The 20,000-nt window shown below is 50.7% G+C and overlaps 2 protein-coding genes across 4 annotated transcripts in view; one reads left to right on the top strand and one right to left on the bottom strand.

The window, feature by feature from the left end:
- LOC126569443 (flotillin-2) overlaps window positions 1–20,000 on the bottom strand; it is a 136,882-nt gene that overhangs the window by 106,325 nt on the left and 10,557 nt on the right. The window lies entirely within an intron of this gene.
- Window positions 5,383–7,708, top strand: LOC126569439 (glucose dehydrogenase [FAD, quinone]-like). The gene has a single exon (XM_050226518.1). The coding sequence runs from the start codon at window positions 5,566–5,568 to the stop codon at window positions 7,429–7,431; it is 1,866 nt and encodes a 621-aa protein (XP_050082475.1). The 5' UTR covers window positions 5,383–5,565; the 3' UTR covers window positions 7,432–7,708.

Genomic DNA, 20,000 nt, shown 5'->3' with positions numbered 1-20,000 from the left:
CGTATGACCTCATCATGCAAGGCAAACTGTTCGGCTCATACTCGTCACACGAAGTGCACGCACATCCCGCCCGCTAATGAACACGAACTGCCCACTGCCCAGTGAAGAGCGCGGTCATGAAATATGTAACAGACCCCCATTAGCGTTCGCTGATGATGGTGGTTTGGCATCTTTAACTATAAAACAATCATGCGCATCGGTCGATTTGTATTCTGTGCAACTGCTTCATAAGGATGCATTAACCGAGCAAATCGACTTACCGGTTCTGTGGTTCTGTAAGCCTGCCCAATACCACACAATGAACAACTTGCGCGAAGAAGTCATAAAAAGGATGTGAGTGATTGTAAAATGCACTTGGCCACAAAATTGGATCGTTCAGTAAGTTTCAGTCTCTTCGAAGCCACTCAAGATGTCAATGTATGGCTGTCCATCAGCGTCTCTCGATCTTGATTTTTTCTTTGTTGCTCGTTGTGCAGCATCATCACAGCATCGATCAGAAAAAGGATCATAAATCCGTGGGTTCTAAGAGTTAAAGAAATGTAGACAAATTAAAATTCACAGTACAATCAGACAAACCGGAAATGCCGAGTACAATTTGGTTAAACCGGTTATCGACCGTATTTTAATGGCTTGGGCCACGCCGTATAGAGCTATTTCGAGGTGAAGTGTATAGTGGTTGATGTTCTTATGCAGAAGAAGAAATAAATGCAGATACCTACGACAACAGTTATGCATTTCAGTGTTCATTTTTACAATTAACCAGCAGCAATATCAAGACCGTTACCCAAACAATATATTTTACAGATCGGCGAATAAGGGAATAAGCTTCACTGGAAAGGACTTAAATACTGGTTTGGAACTGCAATGCTGCTAAAAATATTACTTGCAGGAATTCCCCCACATATCCGACCAAAAGCTGTTGATCGAAAGAAAGAAGCGATAAAACAGAGATGTGTCCTCTCGGTCCTCGCCTGTTCCTTTCAAAGGTTCTCCACTGCTCGATTAACTATATCCCATCTGGCGAAAATTCTAAAAATAAAACACACTTTGCATAAGAAAACAAAAATTCGCGACCGAAAAAACCGGAAAGCCTTTCTCGTCTTTCGCCGTTGGGCTCTCGCAACCGCTGAGAACCGCTTACAGCAGCCAGCTAAGTGATGCCAAGGGTCCGAAAGATCCGGTTTGTAATGAACTGAATCTGCTAAATGTATATCGGGAGACGGGCAAGTCTTCCGAAAACCAGTCACCTTCTAACACTCGACCAGAACGGTCGCGGTCAATGCTTTGGCCCCCCCTCAGAAGAAGCGCTCTGTGATAACTATAGTTATAGTCGATTAGTGAAATCATGTCAATGATTAGCAAGCCGATGCTGATTGGGAAATTAATTTGAATATCGTGCGATAGTCCGTCGTTCTACACCAAGTCATCTAGGGCCCCCTCTCTCGCGCAGCAGCAACATGATGAAATCGTCGTCCAGTGTCATCAGCTGTTTGGTTTGGGTGTTTGTGGCGGCGATCGGCACGACCGCCGTTCCTGCGATGGCACAGCAACTCAGTGGTCCTTTAGCGCTGCTCAACTTCTTGAACGCAGGAGGTGACCAATTGCGGTACGAGAAGCCGGACCAACAGATCCCGCTGCCCGAGTACGACTTCGTGATCGTTGGCGCCGGTTCGGCTGGGTGTGTGCTTGCGAACCGGCTGTCCGAGGTACCCCACTGGAAGGTGCTACTGATCGAGGCTGGCCCCCGAGAGAACCTGCTCATGGACATCCCGATGATGGTGCACTACCTCCAGAACTACGCCATCAACTGGGACTACCGCACGAAGCCGAGTAATTCATCATGCTTGGGCTTCAAGAACAACCAGTGCCGGCTGCCCCGTGGCAAAGTGATGGGCGGATCGAGTGTACTAAATTACATGGTCTACACCCGTGGGAACCGCCGTGACTATGACCAGTGGGCCGCACTCGGGAACCCGGGCTGGTCCTACAAAGATGTGCTACCGTACTTCCAGAAGCTCGAGCGAAGCCGCATCCCCAACGCAGACCTAGCGTACGCTGGCCGAAATGGACCACAGACGATCTCGTATCCCGACTACCGCAGCGATATCGCGACCGCCTTCGTGAAGGCAAGCATCGCCGCCGGTCTCCCGTACGTCGACTACAACGGACGGACCCAGATCGGTACGTCCTACGTCCAAACCACCACCAAGGGTGGTAGACGCGAGAGCACCAACAGTGCCTACCTCTACCCAATACACGATCGGCCCAATTTGCATATCAGACGCAATGCGCACGTCACCAAGCTGCTGATCGATCGGCGGACCAACCGAACGACCGGCGTCCAGTTCTACGCCGACGGGCGCTACCGGAAGGTGAGGGCGCGGCACGAAGTGGTGCTTTCCGCCGGTGCCATCGGATCGCCCCAGCTGCTGATGCTGTCAGGTGTGGGGCCGGCGAAACACCTGCGCCAGAAGGGGATCGATCCGATCGTGAATCTCGCGGTTGGCTACAACTTCCAGGATCACGTCGCACCCGGTGCCCTTACGTTTCTCGTCAATCGCACCGAAACGATCACAAGCGAGCGCATGTTCCGGCTCGAGAACATGGAACAGTTCCAGCACCAGCACCGGGGGCTGCTAACGTCGATCGGTGGCTGTGAGGCGATCACGTTCTACGACTCGGACCATCCGACATCCGGCGACACCTGGCCCGACCTGGAGCTGCTGCTGATCGGTGGTACGAACGCTGCCGAGCCCATCTTCCAGCGGAACTTTAACTACAAACCACAAACGTACGAGCGGCTGTTTGGTGAGATCGAGCGGCGCCAGCTCGAGGGTTACTCAGTGTTTCCGCTCACGCTACGGCCCAGGAGTCGTGGCCGTATTCGGCTCGCCAGCGCTGACCCATTCGAGCATCCGATCATCGTGCCGAACTATCTGGACGATTCGTACGATCTGGACCGGGCGGTCCGGGGTATTAGGAAGGCGATCGAGCTGAGCCGGAAGGGACCGCTGCAGCGTTACGGTGCCCGGTTGCTCGAGATACCGATGCCCGGGTGTGAGCAGTTTGTTTTCGATTCGGACGATTACTGGAAGTGTTTTGCACGGCACGCGACCTACACCATCTACCATCATGTGGGAACGTGTAAGATGGGCCCGGACAGTGACCGAACGGCGGTGGTCGATGCACGGTTACGGGTTCGCGGCATCTCGGGGCTACGGGTGATCGATGCCAGCATTATGCCGATGGTACCGGCCGGACACACCAACGGGCCGACCATTATGATCGGGGAGAAGGGTGCGGATATGATCAAGCAGGATTGGAACGTTCCCATCCGGCGACACTAGCAGGAACGCTTATTTATTTCAACTCCAATAAAGCTCAAGTCAATGTCCGGCTGTGGACTAGCCGGCTTATTGACAAAGATGTTTCACCAGCTACGAGCGCGATACGATCGATGTAAAGATAAGATTGAGGGGTACTGCTGCTGGTTCGCCTAAACAGCTCCCGGATCAAACGAGTTTTTTTTTATACTTTCTTTCCAATTTTCGGAAACTCAACTCCATTCCGAAGCGAGAAACAAAGGGGCCGGAGGGAGGTGGAATAATGAATTCAAAAACCAACGGATTCCGTGATTGGATTATGCGAATTCTCACAGCGCGCTAAAGTTTGCGAAAGGTAGGTCGCGCGAATCTCCTTGCCAACTGTGCGCGTGTGCCCAGCCCAACAGAATGAGGTCGGAAAGAAGCGGGGCAAGAATGCGAAATCATGGTCCAGCCATTGATGACCACCACCTCATGGTGGGCTAGGATGGTTCCTTGGAAAACTAGCACTGTTGTCGGCTGGCTAGACCATAACCTTTAGCCGCGATAGTTTATTGTAAAAAGCGACGAGAATTCCCGAGGCAACCAACCGACAACCCGGCTCTCGTCGATCATCCGCAATGGATTGGGTTGTTTCATAAGTAACTCATAAAAAAAAATTATGCTGATCGTATTGTTAAACTGATTGATTGTAGTTTTGTTAACAGTTTGGTTGCGTTCTGGAAATATTTCTCTCGAAAATAAGAAAATTTCAGATCATCCAAGTGAAGTTGATCATTATCATAGCACAGCATTAATGACTGTCAGGTCAACAACAACATTCATTCGTCATGTAAACTGTTTTGCAATCGCAGAAAATCGTAACTGATTAATGTGCATGCTAAACCTTGGAAATAATCTCTTCACAGTTTATTAAAAAATAAAACAAAAAGGAAGATCACTCATGCACCAACCCAATAGCGTTGAAAGCAACATAGAGTGAGAGTGTGAGAGAACGTTGGTCACTAGCACGATTCGCAGGTAAGTTGTCTGAAAGTCCCTGGACACTTGGCAGCTACCGGTTTAGCAACGACTACTCGTTGTCAGTATCACCACCACACGCCAATGTGGTTTCCCGGACGCGGGGTTACTCATTCAATTGGCTTCATCACGAGCGCAATGAGATGGCGACGCTTAGCGGATCGATCATTGTGCATCTTACAACGAGCAAGGTTCGCAAGATCGCACGACTGAAAAGCCCACGACCTCCCACGCCGGAAGCGAAAGAAATGCCCGAGGTCTTAGTTGCTCATAAATGGCGCACGCAAGCCCGCACGCACGAACGCACGCACGTATAGCAAAGAGTTGTACTTCTCCTTTAGGAACTTCGTCTTCATACTCCACCAAATCAGACAACATCTCCACTGGGGAACGAAAGGATACGACCAGTCAAACAGGAAGAAGCGAAAAAACGAACACCAAAAGGGGTGGAGGAAAAAAAACGGGAATGCTCAAGTTCAAGCGTACTGGCGGCTGACATTGATTTGCTGGCGGGAACGAACCCGCTGTCACGGCCTTACTCACGCGCGCAACTCAATGCCAAATGCCGGGAGGTACTGGTTTTGATGGACTACGAATACGAGGGGCTTACCCAGGCCCCGTGAGAGAGTACATTGTCGCTCACCGTCGAGTTCTTACGCTTAAAACCGGAGGCACACACTGGCCCAATGGCTACTAGCTACTACGCGTTCTCGATCAATCGGATGCACCAATGGAGAGAACCGATGCACCCGTGAAGCGAGGGAGTTAAGCATACCACAAACACAGAGCGTCAGAATATCAGAAACTCCACCGAGCATCATCGCTTACACCGTTGCAGGCCGGTGAGAGAACGCATCAGCCGAGATCGGCGGGCGGATCACGAAGCACAATTCGATGACGTAGGACGTGGTGGTTACTCCCTGTTCGCGTAGTACGACGAGCAGCGTGAGATCGCGTTCGCGTGCGCCCGACAGATAGGCTCCATATGCACTTAAAACGAACGCTAACCAAGGGCACGCGATTCAGTGCAATTGCAACTACCAACGAGTGCAGCCAGAGGCAGAGTGCAGTGCAGTTCGGTGCAGTGCAGGACATCATCGCGCAGATAAAGTGCGTACCGGCACAGGATTGCTTGCGTGTTATAGAAGGTGTTGGCCGGGAAGGTGTTATCCTTCCTTCCTTTTCCTAACCAAGTGCCACTGACTAGTGTCGCAGTGCCGCCATGCCACCCGTGTCCGCCATCCAGTATCTACCGCTGGCCGCCGGTATACTGGGAATGGTGAGCTTCAGTCGACCACAGGATACCCTCATGTCGGTCCTTAGCTTCCTCCAGGAGGGTGGCCAAGATTTAACGCACGAACTGCCGGACCAGCCGACGCTCCGGCCCGAGTACGACTTCGTGATCGTCGGTGGCGGTTCAGCCGGGAGCGTGCTGGCTAGCCGGCTCTCGGAGGTGCCCGAATGGTCCGTGCTGCTGATCGAGGCCGGTCCAAGCGAGAACCTGCTCATGGACATCCCGATGGCGGCGCACTACCTGCAGGGGTTCAACATCAACTGGGACTACCGGACGAAACCAAGTGATGCGTACTGTCTCGCGTTCAAGAACCGTCAATGCCGGTTGCCCCGTGGCAAAGTGATGGGCGGATCGAGTGTACTAAATTACATGATCTACACCCGTGGGAACCGGCGTGACTTTGACCAGTGGGCCGCACTCGGAAACCCGGGCTGGTCTTACAAAGATGTGCTACCGTACTTCCAGAAGCTGGAGCGAAGTCGCATCCCAGACACGTACCCTGGGTACGCCGGCAAGGATGGCCGGTTAACGATCTCATACCCCCGGTACCGATCGGCTATCGCGACCGCTTTCGTCCAGTCAGCGCAGGAAGGTGGTGCCCCGTACGTGGATTACAATGGTCCACGGCAGATCGGTGTATCGTACATCCAAAGCACCACCAAGGATGGCAAACGGCACAGTGCGAACGTTGCGTACCTGCACGATCTGCACGATCGCACCAATCTGCACGTGAAGAAGCAAGCACAGGTGACGCGGATTATGATCGATCGCGGGGCCAACCGGGCCACCGGTGTGCGGTTCTACAGTGCCGGTCGGATCCAGAGTGTACGGGCACGGCGTGAAGTGATCGTGTCGGCCGGTGCCATCGGATCACCGCATCTGCTCATGCTGTCCGGGATCGGGCCAGCTGGGCATCTGCGCGAGAACGGCATCAAACCCGTGGTGGATCTACCGGTCGGGTACAACTTCCAGGACCATACGGCGGCCGGTGGCCTGACGTTTCTGGTCAACAACACCGACACGATGAAGTACAGCCAGATCTTCCATCTGGACAAGTTCATGGAGTACCAGTACAACAAGACGGGCCCATTCACGTCGATCGGTGGCTGCGAATCGCTCGCGTTCTACGACTCGGAACATCCGGGCGATCTGGACGGGTGGCCGGACTACGAGCTGATCCAGATCGGGGGTACGCTGGCGGCCGATCCGACGTACGAGCACAACTTCAACTATCGGCCGGATGCGTTCAAGCAGCTGTTCGGGGAGTTGCAGAAGCGGAACCTGGACGGGTATACGGTGTTTCCGATGGTGCTGCGGCCGCGCAGCCGGGGCCGGATCTCGCTGAATGGGACGAACCCGTTCCGGTATCCGGTGATCGAACCGAACTACTTTGCCGATCCGTACGATCTCGAGGTGTCGGTACGGGCGATCCGGAAGTCGATCGAACTGTCGGAGAGGGCTGGGTTGAGGCGATTTGATGCTCGGTTGTTGCGATCGAGGATGCCGGGTTGTGAGCGATATGTTTTCGATTCGGATGATTATTGGAAGTGTTTTACGCGGCATGCAACGTTCACGATTTATCATCATGTGGGAACGTGTAAGATGGGACCACGACGGGATCCGACGGCCGTTGTTGACGCACGGTTACGGGTGCATGGGATTAAGGGGTTGCGGGTGATTGATGCGAGCATTATGCCGAATGTACCGGCGGGCCATACGAACGCACCGACCATTATGATCGGGGAGAAGGGTGCGGATATGATCAAGGAAGACTGGAACGAGCTCACGGAGTGAAGAAGTGGAAGATAGGAGCTTAGCGGTTTGTGCAATAAGTTCGGCGATATTAGCTAGTTACAATACTTTCTTGCTCAAGAGTGATCTCTCGTCCAAGTAAATTATACACACAGACAAACACACACATACAGGCGGCCTATTTATAATTGACCTAAGTTTGCGTCGCGTTAAGTCATAGGCTTAAGGATAGAGTTCTAGCAAGAGTGATTAAGAAGAAGCTTCCGCTATTCTGCATTTGAAAGCGCAGAGCAAAATGTGAAATAAATCCTATTCTTAAAATGAGAAAACAAAGTGTTTTGTTCAAGGAAGGGAATACCTATCACGATCGCGTGGGAACGTAGCCCTGGCGCTCGAGGGAGCTATCATTGATTGCATTCTTCCAGTAACCAGCCATTAACCGTAGTTCCGCTTGCTGCCGAACGGGTGTACGTTCTTTCAGCGAGAGAGAGAGAAAATGCATACCGGATCTCAATCTCGAGTCAGCAGATGCGCCAACGATGTGCTCCCACCATGGTGGTGGCCCCTTCTCTAGGAAGTGACTAGGCCCGATTTGAACCGACCGACCGTCTCTCGGCCACCTGCCATCTAATCAGTGTAATCACGGAGCAAATTAAGCGAAAGATTAAACACCCGGTTACACCTGCACTGCACTGGCATTGCTGGCGTGTGCACGGGTAGTTTCATCAGCACGTGCCACTGTGACGGCAGCTATGGTAGAACAACTAAAAATGCTGGATGCACATTACAGATAATTGCATTATCTCATTCTCATAGAAGTTTTCTCCGGTCTTACTGATCAAAAGTTCAAGCAACCAATTTTCTCAATGCCTTTCTCTGATTCCAATTAAATGATTCACATAAACGGCAATATGTATCGAATATGCTCGATGTTTGTTTCGATTTTTAACTCGTTGCAACTCACAATTGAATAAAAAAAATAACCACAATGAATCACTTTTTCTCCAGCGTTAAATGTCTCTTCGCCAACGAGTATCAGAGATCGAGCACTAAAGTCATCGCGCATAAAAAAACAGTTTGCTTTTCCTCCAACGTAATATTAAATTGGAAACTCGCTGCTCAGCTGCCCATGGCATTGGTACGGCCAAGGATGCAGGGAACAGGGAAGACCCCAAGGGTACCCTTAAGCAAGGACAGATGGACGGCTTGAAAAACGGAGGCCTGGTTTGGATAGTATCTGACTTCCCAACCACGGCCAAGGTACAGCCAATGCACTGCGCACTGCATCGATAAGATTGCAGCTGTGTTCGCCTACAAGGACGACGCTGCTGGAGCCGCCGGCTGCTAAGTGAAAGGTATAAAATCATTGCACATGCGCACATTGTCAAAAGTGGATGCATTTTCGCTTTGTTGCTTCGTGTAAAACGATTTCAAGGAAAAACTACCGATCAGGAGACTGGCAGATATGTTCCATGCACAACAAACAGGGGAGAAGAAGAAGGACCTCTCCCTTATGTCCGGTGACCAACAGTTAGACCAGTGCCAAGGCCACGATACCTATAATAAGAACGTATCTCATGCAACTTTATGAAGGCGCGCGCACGGCGACAGGTTAAATCTGCGAACTTCGCGGGATTTTTCACTAGCAAATGAACCCTCCAGGCTTATTCTCCGGCTACAGTTATACGACAACGCATCCATTTCCTTACGATCGATGCAAAAAAGGTGAACAAAACCATTCTCCGAACAAAATCGTCATCAGTGTAATGCACCTTCGCGATCCGATCATCTCGATCGTGTGCTGAAGGCGGTCGGATTATCTGGAAAAGTACCGGTATCACCTGACAGAATATCAATTCGACCAGGAAGGTAAAATGAAACGAACATAAAATTAGTACCCTTCTGACGTTATAATGCTTACGGACACACACGCGCACAGACGATTTCATCAGCAGTGGTAATCGAAACAACAAATTCCAATACCGGCGTCAGTCACTCAGTAGCAGAATGAGAAACTGAACAATTATGAAAAACAACGTTAATGCGCTAGATCTCGAATACGATTAACTCCGATAGCCAGTCGCAAGTTAATCGTTTGCCGTTCGGTCCGGTTCGGTTCGGAAACGAACGAAAGACTTGCGCTAAAAATAAGCGACGAACCTTCATTGCATACCTTACGGCGTTTTACGCGCGAACCGCGTTCGTGCGTTTCGGTTGTCTAGAGATAATGCTAGGTCCTCCATCGCACAAGCAACTTATCTACTATAAGCAGATCATTAAATCCCTCTCCTGTCATTGCTATCAAAACACGATATATTCATAAATAATATCCCCTTGGTTTCAAGAAATGGCAACAAATTTTATACATTGCATGCACATTTTAAACGAATAAAACACCAACCAAATTATGCTGAACGGAATTCAAAACATACAATACGCCACGCCACGATTCAAAGCCCTTTTTGTGGCCTATGCGTCCCTCACCACGCCTAAGTTCGTCACTAGAAAGCGTTTAACATGTGATAATTTTAATCTCTACACGACGCGTTAAAAATAGACAACAATCGTCAAGCGTGCGGCCACGCGGCATAATTAACAGCTCTATCTACCGGAAACGTAGCGTCAAATGGTGATCGATAGCGTAACATTAGCTCGACGCACGCTCGATCGACATCGAACATTAAAGGAGGTTCGGAAACCTACCTAGCATCACATTGAGCGTTAACTTAGCGAATGTTATTAGCACACTAGCCTGCTTCTGTTGAGCCCAAGATTCGACCAACCACGTTTTTCCTACCGCCGTTTCTTTTCCCACCTAGTCTCCTACTCCGCGTGAACCGCTACAGCAACTCAATTAGGGGAAAAACAACCGATATCCGATCGCTACCAGTACACACACTCGCGCGCGTGCGCTCTGTTCCGCGGGGGATGAATTTTAAAATTTCTACATCACCACCAATCCGATCGCTAACCTTGACCATGGCGTTTCTATTCGATTATGCGGCTTATCGTTTCACAGTATGTGGGGCTTATCGGCTCGATCATCTTCACGGTACGCGGTTACGCGGTTTGCTAGTGACTACCGGCGGCCGTCGGTGCATTCCGGCCCAACCAGCTACTCTTCACCATGTCGGACAGCTTCTCGCCGATCATATAAGCCGTTGCCGCCGGATGTCCACTGGTCGGGTAAGGGATGATGCCCACGTCGCCGACCCTTAACCGCTCAATACCATACACCCGCAGTTCGGACGACACTACCGCTTCCGAGTCAGTGACCGGGCCCATCTTGCACGTTGTCATCTGATGATGGATGGAGGTGGTTTGCGTGCGGATCGCACAACGCCAGTACTCGTCCGTGCCGAACCGATGCGACGCACAGTTTGGCAGCGGCACATCGTACAGCTTCGTGTTGAACCGGCGGGCGACCTTCGTCCGTACGAGCGGCATTGCCGCCCGTATACCCCGCAGGATCGTCTCCACGTCCTCGTCCTCCTTCAGCATGTTCGAGTAGTACCGAGGCCAGTGCAGCGGGTTGCAGCTCTTCAGCCGCATATAACCCCTCGACTTGGGGTGCAGCAGCACAATGTTCACCGTCAGTGCGTCGCGCTCGTTCGCCTCGAGCGGTTTGTAGATGTTGTACGTATTGTCCGTTAACCGGAAGCCACTGCGGATGCCACTGCCCCGATCGGCCGCCTGCGATCCACCGGTGACGATGTACTCGAGGTTTGGCAGCGAATCGGGCGTGGCGGCACCCTCGGTGACATTGCGGATGAAGGCGAGCGCCTCGACCCCACCCGTCACTGTCATCGGGCCACGGCCTTGCAGAAACCGTAGAAAGGCATCGAGCGTTATCACGTTGTCGCCGTGCAGCGAAAGGTTGGTCGTGTTTGTGACGAACGCCAGGCCCGTGAAGTACACGTGATCGTACAGTATTTGACCGACCGGAAGGCTCTTGATCACGGGGATACCGAGTTCCCGAAGGTGCTCCCGTGGTCCCACGCCGGACAGCATGAGTAGCTGGGGTGTCTGCAGGGCACCGGCCGTCAGCAGAATCTCCTTCTCGCTGTACGCCGCGTAACGGGTGCGATCACGCAGAAACTCTACGCCGTACGCTGTCCTACTGTTCGGATCGATCAGTACCTTGGTGGCGCGGGCATTGGTCAGGATGTGGAGGTTGGGCCGATCCTGTATCGGTTCCAGGAACGCCGTGTAAGCCGTCAAGCGGCGTCCATTGCGTACGTTCGATTGCACGTACGAAACGCCGATCTGTGACTCGCCGTTATAGTCCACCGCGTCCAGCCCAAGCTCCTGCCAGCTGTTGACGAAGAGCTGCGCCAACCGGGTCCGATAGGGCAGATGGCGGACGTCCAGGTTTCCTTCCCGGCCATGGTAGTTGCTTGGTTCCGGGAGATACGATTTCTCCGACTTCTTAAAGTACGGCAGCACCTCATCGTAGGACCAGCCGGGGTTGCCCGAGCTGGCCCACTGGTCGTAGTCGTACTTGTTCCCGCGCACGTACATCATGTAATTGATCAAAGTACTCCCACCAAGTCCTTTGCCTCGTGGATAGCTGCACCGTTGGTCCTTCATTCCTGGACAACGAGCTCAAAACTCATTAATTATGGGGACGGGGACGCGGGCGGACAACAAGGAAAGGCAGCAACTTACCCCAGCACGAGTAGTTCTGGGGTTCCGCTAGGAACCCCCAGTTGTAGCTAGTTGACTGCAGAAACGCAGAAAAGATGGGTATCTGGACGAACAGATTCTCGATTTCACCGGCCTCGATCAACAGTACGCTCCAGTCCGCGATCTCACTCAACCGGTTGGCCAACAGGCACCCGGAGGGGCTCGCACCGACGATGATGAAGTCGTACTTTTTCAACATCGACGCACGCTTCACACTGTTCTCACGCAACTGCCGTACATTCGCCAGACGGTCAGAGCCAGACTCCTCTCCAATTCCATCGTGACACTGTGCGGCCACCTTCCCGCCTAGCAACCCAAGCAGCAAACCAACGATCGACACTAGCGACAGGATCATCGCGGTCCTGTACGGCGACCGTAGCGGCGCACCACCTTCTAATGTTCTGCCCATGTCAACGGAGCGGCACTCTGAACTGTAAACCTGTGATCACCAACCTGACTGTCTACACAGTTTGGAACTCTAGACCACTCCGTGGGGTGGTCCGAACGATACTAATCCGATGGCAATGCTACTAGCTACCGTTTTGGGTAGCTTTGTCGCCATTTCCAAAAACCAAACACCAAACTGCGACTACCTAACCACGACACTAACCGGTGATGGTGTGTGTTTTTGAAAAATTATAACCACTCGTCGCCACTTGATAAGCCGATGGCGCCGTGTGCTAGAGCGCCGAGCCGGGCAGGAGGACACGAAGGTGAGTTAAAAGGCCGCCACTACCGCCTAAGAGTAGTAGTGCAGGGCCTCGTAAACGAGTAGCAGACGCCGCGACACCCGCGGTGAGTGGATCATAAAAATTTCCAATTTCGACCATCGAAGCGGAGCGAGCGGGAGGCGTGCGAGGATCGGAAGCCGAGCGAGGCGGCCCCGCGGACACACGCATGCGAGCACATCGCACATCAAAAGTTAACCAAAAACCAAATTGCAAGTCGCACGCAAACCAGCGAGCGAGCCACAGATGCAGTCCCGGCTGATTAGCGACATTCCTGTCCCAAATGATTGGAGCCAAAAAAAAAAAGAAGGTCCTCCAGTTCGTGAAACCGCCATCTAAACCCGTTTGGGGTTGATTGACAGGGACTGAACCGAGAGAGAAGACAGAAAAAAAGTAGTTGACACTCTTAAGCTTTCGATCGGAAATCAATAACATGGAATCAATGCAGCATACCTCAAAGCTGCTTCGATCACTCCAAGAGTTGATGGGTGGGGTGAAGAGATCACCACAGCCAATCATCGAGGCAACAGCAGCAGGAGCAGCACGCAAACCAAACGCTTTGTTGCTAATGCTGAGGATTTAATATAATATATGCAATCTACGATCGGTGGCCACGCTCTCCAACGCTTAAATGGTCAAAAGGGCTCGATTCGGATCGATGCCTCGGAACTCGAATCCGTATTACGACACCGCGCGTACTCGGAAGTCATTAAGGTCTCATTGACTATTTATGGCTTTCAAAATATTCATTCCGGTAGTAGCGCATCTTCCTCCTAGTCCTAGTAGGACAATTAGTAAACATGCCGCCGCCGATAGCGCCGCAGCCGCCGCCGGCATAGATCAGAAGACGCACGTGCCCCATGGGTCACTCGAGACCTTGGCATTCACCTGGCACACACTGTTGACGATTAGCCACTAGAGCTTTGGAGTTTGATGGAATGACGGTGAAAAGCGGCAGGCGTAAGGCGGTGACCCTAGGCGGTCCTTGACGCGAATTGCTAGCTGGCTGGAGGTGGTGCTGGTGGTGGTTCTGCTTGACCTAGCAAGGATTTGTGATACAGCCGGTGAGCCCCCTGGTCTCTCCTGTCCGCCGTTTCGCCGGTGACCTCATAATCAAGTCAAGTGCAATCCAGCATTAGCCATTGGCAACGTAATCGATCAAAATTAGGCGAATTTGAAGCCGATTTTCACAAATTACTGAGGGCCTAGTGAGTGGTTTGTGAGTTCCTTAGACAATTTATGAGTCATGTGTGTGGCGGTCGAAATTTGGAAAGAGCAAACAAACAAACAAACCATCATCGAAACTCACGGCTTACCCAGGCCAGATGATAGTGTAATGTGGACGCAGAGAAGCGAACCACTCTAAAAGCCGCCATTAAGCCCATACAAGACTGGATCCGAAATGTGAAACACATCGTTTGGCGGTGAAACGGTTTGTTTTTTTTTTGTGAAGATTATATGAGGACAACTCCACTTTTCTATCTCTTTCGTTGCGAAAACCACATTAGGTTCTCACAAGAGTCGTGCGGCGACAAAGCGAAGACTTACTAATAAAAACGGAGTTTAAAAAAGTAAAAATGTATTCTTCTTGGTTTTGAAATCATTAAAAACAAATCTTGATCTAAGATTTAAAATCAATTCACATTTCCTACGTTGACTCAACGTTACAGTGAACGCCAAAATGTAGTTGTCGAAGGACAACAACGGGCCAATAAACCAATAATTGATTCTTCCGCCACAAATTAAACAGCTTACTGCAGGTACCGTACGGTAATAAAAGATACAACCGGCTGTAACAGGCGCCCGTCAGCAACCTGATGTCGGCGTCAATGTCAAAACTGGATACTTGAAATGAAACTCCATCAACGAACGACGATCGGAAGAACGTACTACAGCGTAATTCCTTGATCGAACTTGAATCCATCATGTCTGACGACCTAGCCCGCCCTGACCATTTTTGCCCTTGTTGGCGCGGTTTTCCCCTCTTGATAAGTTACTGATTCGGCGATTCTAACAACTTGCTGCCATCCCCTTTTCAACAGTTCTTAACGAAATGTTGCTATCGTAGCCATGCACCTTTATGTATATTCGCCACCTGTTGGCGGCTTGCCAGACTACTACACAGAGAATTCTTCATAACATTTCGTGCCGATCAGGAGTCACCGAGCTCGCAGATTTTCTCCTCCTTTTCTTAATTATTTATTTAGAACATCATCGCATCATTCTTCGTCCACCGAAAACAGGTTTCAGATTGCAAATTAGCGGATATCACAGCGACGCTTGTCACCATTCTTATCCCTGTCGAAGAAGAAACTCTTGTGAAAGCGGTGTAATCAGGCTGCGCGCGTGCTACCATCAGTGACTTATGGTGGCGAGTTGCGCAACTCATTCTCCAAATGCGACCTTGTGCCGGTGGCGTTTGATGAAATCATCAAACTGCCCAAAACACCGACGATCATTTATCAAGCAATTGGTCTTCGGGGCTGCCGTCTTGCTGGGTTCACTAACAGGGATACACCTCTTGAGCAGTCGCGGCGAGATCATGCAAACGCCGAGAACCAGCAAAAGATTTCCAGAATTTGCCAGTTTCATTTCAACATTCCTGCCGTTCACACCTCTGTGCGATTGCCCGTGGTTTTTGGGTCTTGGATCATCATCGCTAGCATGCGCCGCTTGGGGCTAACGTTCGGAACCGTCCACGGTGTACTCGCTCTTTGCGCCATCGCAGATGCCTTCTTTTGGATACCACAACAAGGAAGCAGGCAAGTTCATCAAAACTCGCCGCCGAGCAAGGGGCAAAGTACGTACAGACAGGTAAGAGCCCGGGTCGTAAAATCGCAACTAAACGAACCCTCTCGGCTCTCTGATTGCAGAAGCCACGGGCAGGACCAACTACGATTTTATTGTCGTTGGCGGAGGTACGGCTGGGCTGGTGGTGGCCAGCCGGCTGGCTGAGATCCGCCAATGGCAGGTGCTAGTGATTGAAGCCGGCAGTGCGCGCAACACCGTGCAGGACTGGAAACTGACGTCAGAGCCACAACTGGAGGCATGTGCCGGTAAGAAGTGACCGCGCGTACTACCTGTTGAAGTAGTAAGCACTAAAATCGTAATAACAGTACGATTTGAAAGTTCCATTCGCGTTTTTAAATCACCACAGCATCGACCAAACGACGGTGCGAGATACCAAGCGGCAAAGGATTGGGCGGAATGACTCGAAACAACACGATGCTGTACGTGCGCGGTACTCGCGAAGATTATGACGCTTGGGCCCGAAAGGGTAACACGGAATGGTCCTACCGGAATGTGCTGCCATACTTTATGAAACTCGAGAACACACGGCTCAACTATTCACGCCAGCAGCGCGGCAAGGGTGGCCCGCTGCCAGTGACAAGGTTGAAGCAGAAATCATCGTTGGTGGAAACTTTTATAGCAGCCTCCCAGCGTTACGGTCTAAGAACGGTGGATTACAACAGTGATGCCAACGGTACGGTCGGCTATGTACAGCTTACGCGACGCCAGGGCAAAAGGGTTACTTCCGCGGACGCCTATCTGAAGCCAGTGCGCACGTTCTTCACAAATCTCCACATCATGACCGAGGCCAGAGTTACGAAGATCCTAATTGACCGGCGAACGAACACCGCCAACGGTGTGCTAGTGATGGTGCAGGGTGAACTGCGAAAGATACAGGCCACCAGGGAGGTTATCCTCGCTGCCGGTCCCATATACACGCCCCATCTGTTACTACTGTCCGGTGTAGGTCCCCGGGAGCAGTTGAGTGCGTTCAACATAACCGTCCTGGCAGATCTGCCAGTCGGAAAGACGATGACTGTGCGTGCCGTTTCATTTCCACTGCATTTTACTACAAACATGACAGTGCTACCGAGTGCGACAACGCAAACAAAACTGGAAGCCATCGCTTTCGTCAATGCCATGCAACGATCGAAGGATGCGCTGCCACCAACGCACGAGATTCTATTCCAGTACGAACCACGGAACACCCGGGAAAGCATCGCGGTCGGGCTGATCCAACTGCATCCTTCCACGAAAGGATCACTTCGGCTGAAAACGACAAATCCTCTTAGTGATCCGCTCATCTTTGCTAACATCTTCGCCGATCCCAGCGATATGAATGAAGTGTTACGGGGCATCGATGTTTGCTTGAAGATTCTGAACGACACCGAGTTCCAAAGGTTTGGATTACGGCCACAAAAGTTCAAACTGTCTCCTTGTCAGAATCTTCCGTATGCAACTGATGATTACTGGCGCTGTGTGATACGTCAAATAGGGCATGTGGCGGAACAACCATACGGAACGTGTCCGATGGGCAGTCCCCGCGACAGTAGCACCGTAGTGTCACCAGAGCTCCGGGTGCACGGTATCGGAGGATTGCGCGTCGTTGATGCGAGCGTCATGCTGCCGGTGTCCAACGCGCACAACCAAGCGACGGTTTACATGATCGCTGAAAAAGCTTCCGACCTCATCAAAAGCGCTTGGGATTGGGGCAACGACGAGGAGCCGCTGTGATATAACCCCTGAAAGCAGGCACCGCGCTCACGATGGATGGGGATGCTCAGCGACTCCCCACGAGCGCGACAGTTCATTCTCCCCACTGATTCAAGTGGCATCCAACCAATAGGATAACTTAAACACAAAAGAAGATGCATATAGAGATAAGAAAATAAAAATATATCTAGTAAGAATAGATTTGTTTACCAAACAACTCAAGTCATGACGCATAATCAACCAATAGTTGACCTGATACTTTGTAGATCTTTGTTGGAATCATTGAAACACATGCGTCTGCCCATATCTCACCTTAGGTGAAGGTTAACATGCTGGTATTGTCGCCGAGATTGTGTTTCTTTGCGACCTTTATGTTGTGACGTTGGTTCATAAGCACATGAACCCATGACCAAAAACATCGACAAGTAAAGTTACAAACCTGTAGATGAGAAAAGAGAAACATAATTATATTTCTGGAAAGTATGGGTTACGAATGGATAATAGTAGATTAAACTTAATGATGATATGTAACAAATAAGTTAAAAAGAAGTGCCAGTTGGTAGTTAATTTTCATTGTCCAAACTCATGTTGGAACCGACGATGGAGAAGCAAAACCTTGAAACATACATCACTCACATGCTAACATCCGCCCCATTGGATCGCCTAATCGCTTGAACAATTTAACGATCGTCTTCCAGTACTAAAAGGTTATTCAAACGTTTGTTACCGCATTATTCTACGAGAGCAATGTTCTCACTCACAAATTAATGAGGAACTTTATGCGATGTTACGACAGCACCTAAGCTGTTAGAACGTCTCCGACGAACGATAGGATGTTAGCTTTTTGATACTTTAGAACTTTAGTCGCAAATTCCGTTCAATTCAAGGACTTTGATTTTTTATGCATATGTTGGAACCTTTTACTAGTAATTAAGAAGAAGCGACAACTCGGAAGCTTTCTGAGAACAAAGTACTTGGTGTCACAACAGCACAACAGTCCACACCATCGGTGAGCTAAGCGTGCCCATCCAAAACCACCCGAAACCTATCTAGAACTACAAGAAGACACCAGACACTAGAGTACTCAGGGTTTTCCTTGAAACATCCAATTAAGCCATTTCTAGTGCAAACAAACCACACCACCGAAGACCCCTAAACACAGAGAGTGGCAGAGAAGAGGAGTCGTCCGGAAACACAACCAAGCAACTCGCAATGTTTACCCGTCTCCCAATCCCATTGGTCGGAAGGAATACGCTTCACCGTTCTAGATCGTACGATGAAAATAATGTATGTTTGTTTACGACCAAACCCGACCAAAAAGCTGCGAAAACCCGAACAAGAGAACTCGTTCAGGGCCCAAAAGGCGCCAGCAACTACGGGCGGGGGCGGGCGTGCCGGAAAGGTAATGGCTTTTTTGGGACATCCACCCAAATGGCCACGCGTAACGGTGCATCACCACCAGCCGGACACCCTCACGATTCAAGGACGTTTGAATGGCCACAAATTTTGCACCGTGCTGTACCGAACATCCCAACTTCGCCAATCGCATCCTCTCTTCATCATCGTCATCAGTACTTTTGCTTGACGCATCTCTGCAGATCGGTCATCGAACGTAACCGGTTATCGGTCCAGACACTTGCCACTGGCATGCGGAATCCTGGGTGGTTTGTGCGCCTTGCAACCGCTTGCCGGACCGGCCTCTCAGCTTCTCCGACACGATGCCACGATAAATTATGCAATTGCAACTATTTTTCATTCCATCTTTCTTTACGGATGATGCGCTGCGCTGGAAGAAAGAATATCCTTTAACCTTTAGCGGGAGCCAGAGCGCTGGTTGCAATGGTCATTCGCCTTACGAATCATTGCCATTACCACCTGTAGCATAGTTGCGAGTCCTCTTTGCCGGTTATACCACGCCGAGTGGTAACAAAGAACGATCATTGTGAGCGATTCAGCCCACCCAACTACTTGTGGAACAAGTATGTAGCTCGACAAGAACGCCAACTGGCGTTCGAAGAGGGGTGTGATAGTTTGGGTAGGAGAAAGTGCAGTACGGAGCAGTGTACGCCAACAACACGTCGCTGCCTTACGTGAGATAAATAAGAAAAGAACCCGAGAACTTGTCGTGACTGGCGCCGTACAAGAATCCCGTGTGTCCCGTTGCAAGGAAACAACAGGTAAGCATAGGAAGAGTGGCATCTAAAATGCATTCCACTTGACCACTTGGTGCGTACAGCAAGCGCACAGCGAATGAAGGCCGGGCGGTGAGGAAGGTGAACAAACCTTAATGCTCACCCCGGGTTGCACGCTTTCTGTTCGGGGTTTATGGAGGTTAATTAATGTTTTAAGCTTTGTTTTTTTTTTGCTACTCCTGCTAATGTTGCACTTCCCCTACAAACAGTCGGCCTAATGGCCGTCCGGTGGGTGGTGGGAACACCGCGGAAGAGAAAGTTCCCTTGGTGACACATATTCCAATCTTGGCTCCCCGTAGTAATCGGACGAAAAAGGAGAAAAAGGTTATCTACCTTCCGAACTTCGCAGCTTGATGGCCTGGATATACTTATTACGACCTCGCCAGCGGTGAGGCGCTAATGGTTTTTTACTTAACACGCCAACGGTTAAGAAACGCGAGAATCTGTCATGCTTTGTGCTACATAGTAATTCCAGCATGCAGGCATCCGGTGGTCGAAAGCA

This window comes from Anopheles aquasalis, chromosome 2, assembly GCF_943734665.1.
Source record: "Anopheles aquasalis chromosome 2, idAnoAquaMG_Q_19, whole genome shotgun sequence".
Taxonomy (NCBI): domain Eukaryota; kingdom Metazoa; phylum Arthropoda; class Insecta; order Diptera; family Culicidae; genus Anopheles; species Anopheles aquasalis.
Note: the sequence above shows the minus strand (reverse complement) of the source record. Positions and strands in the feature narration are given on the sequence as shown.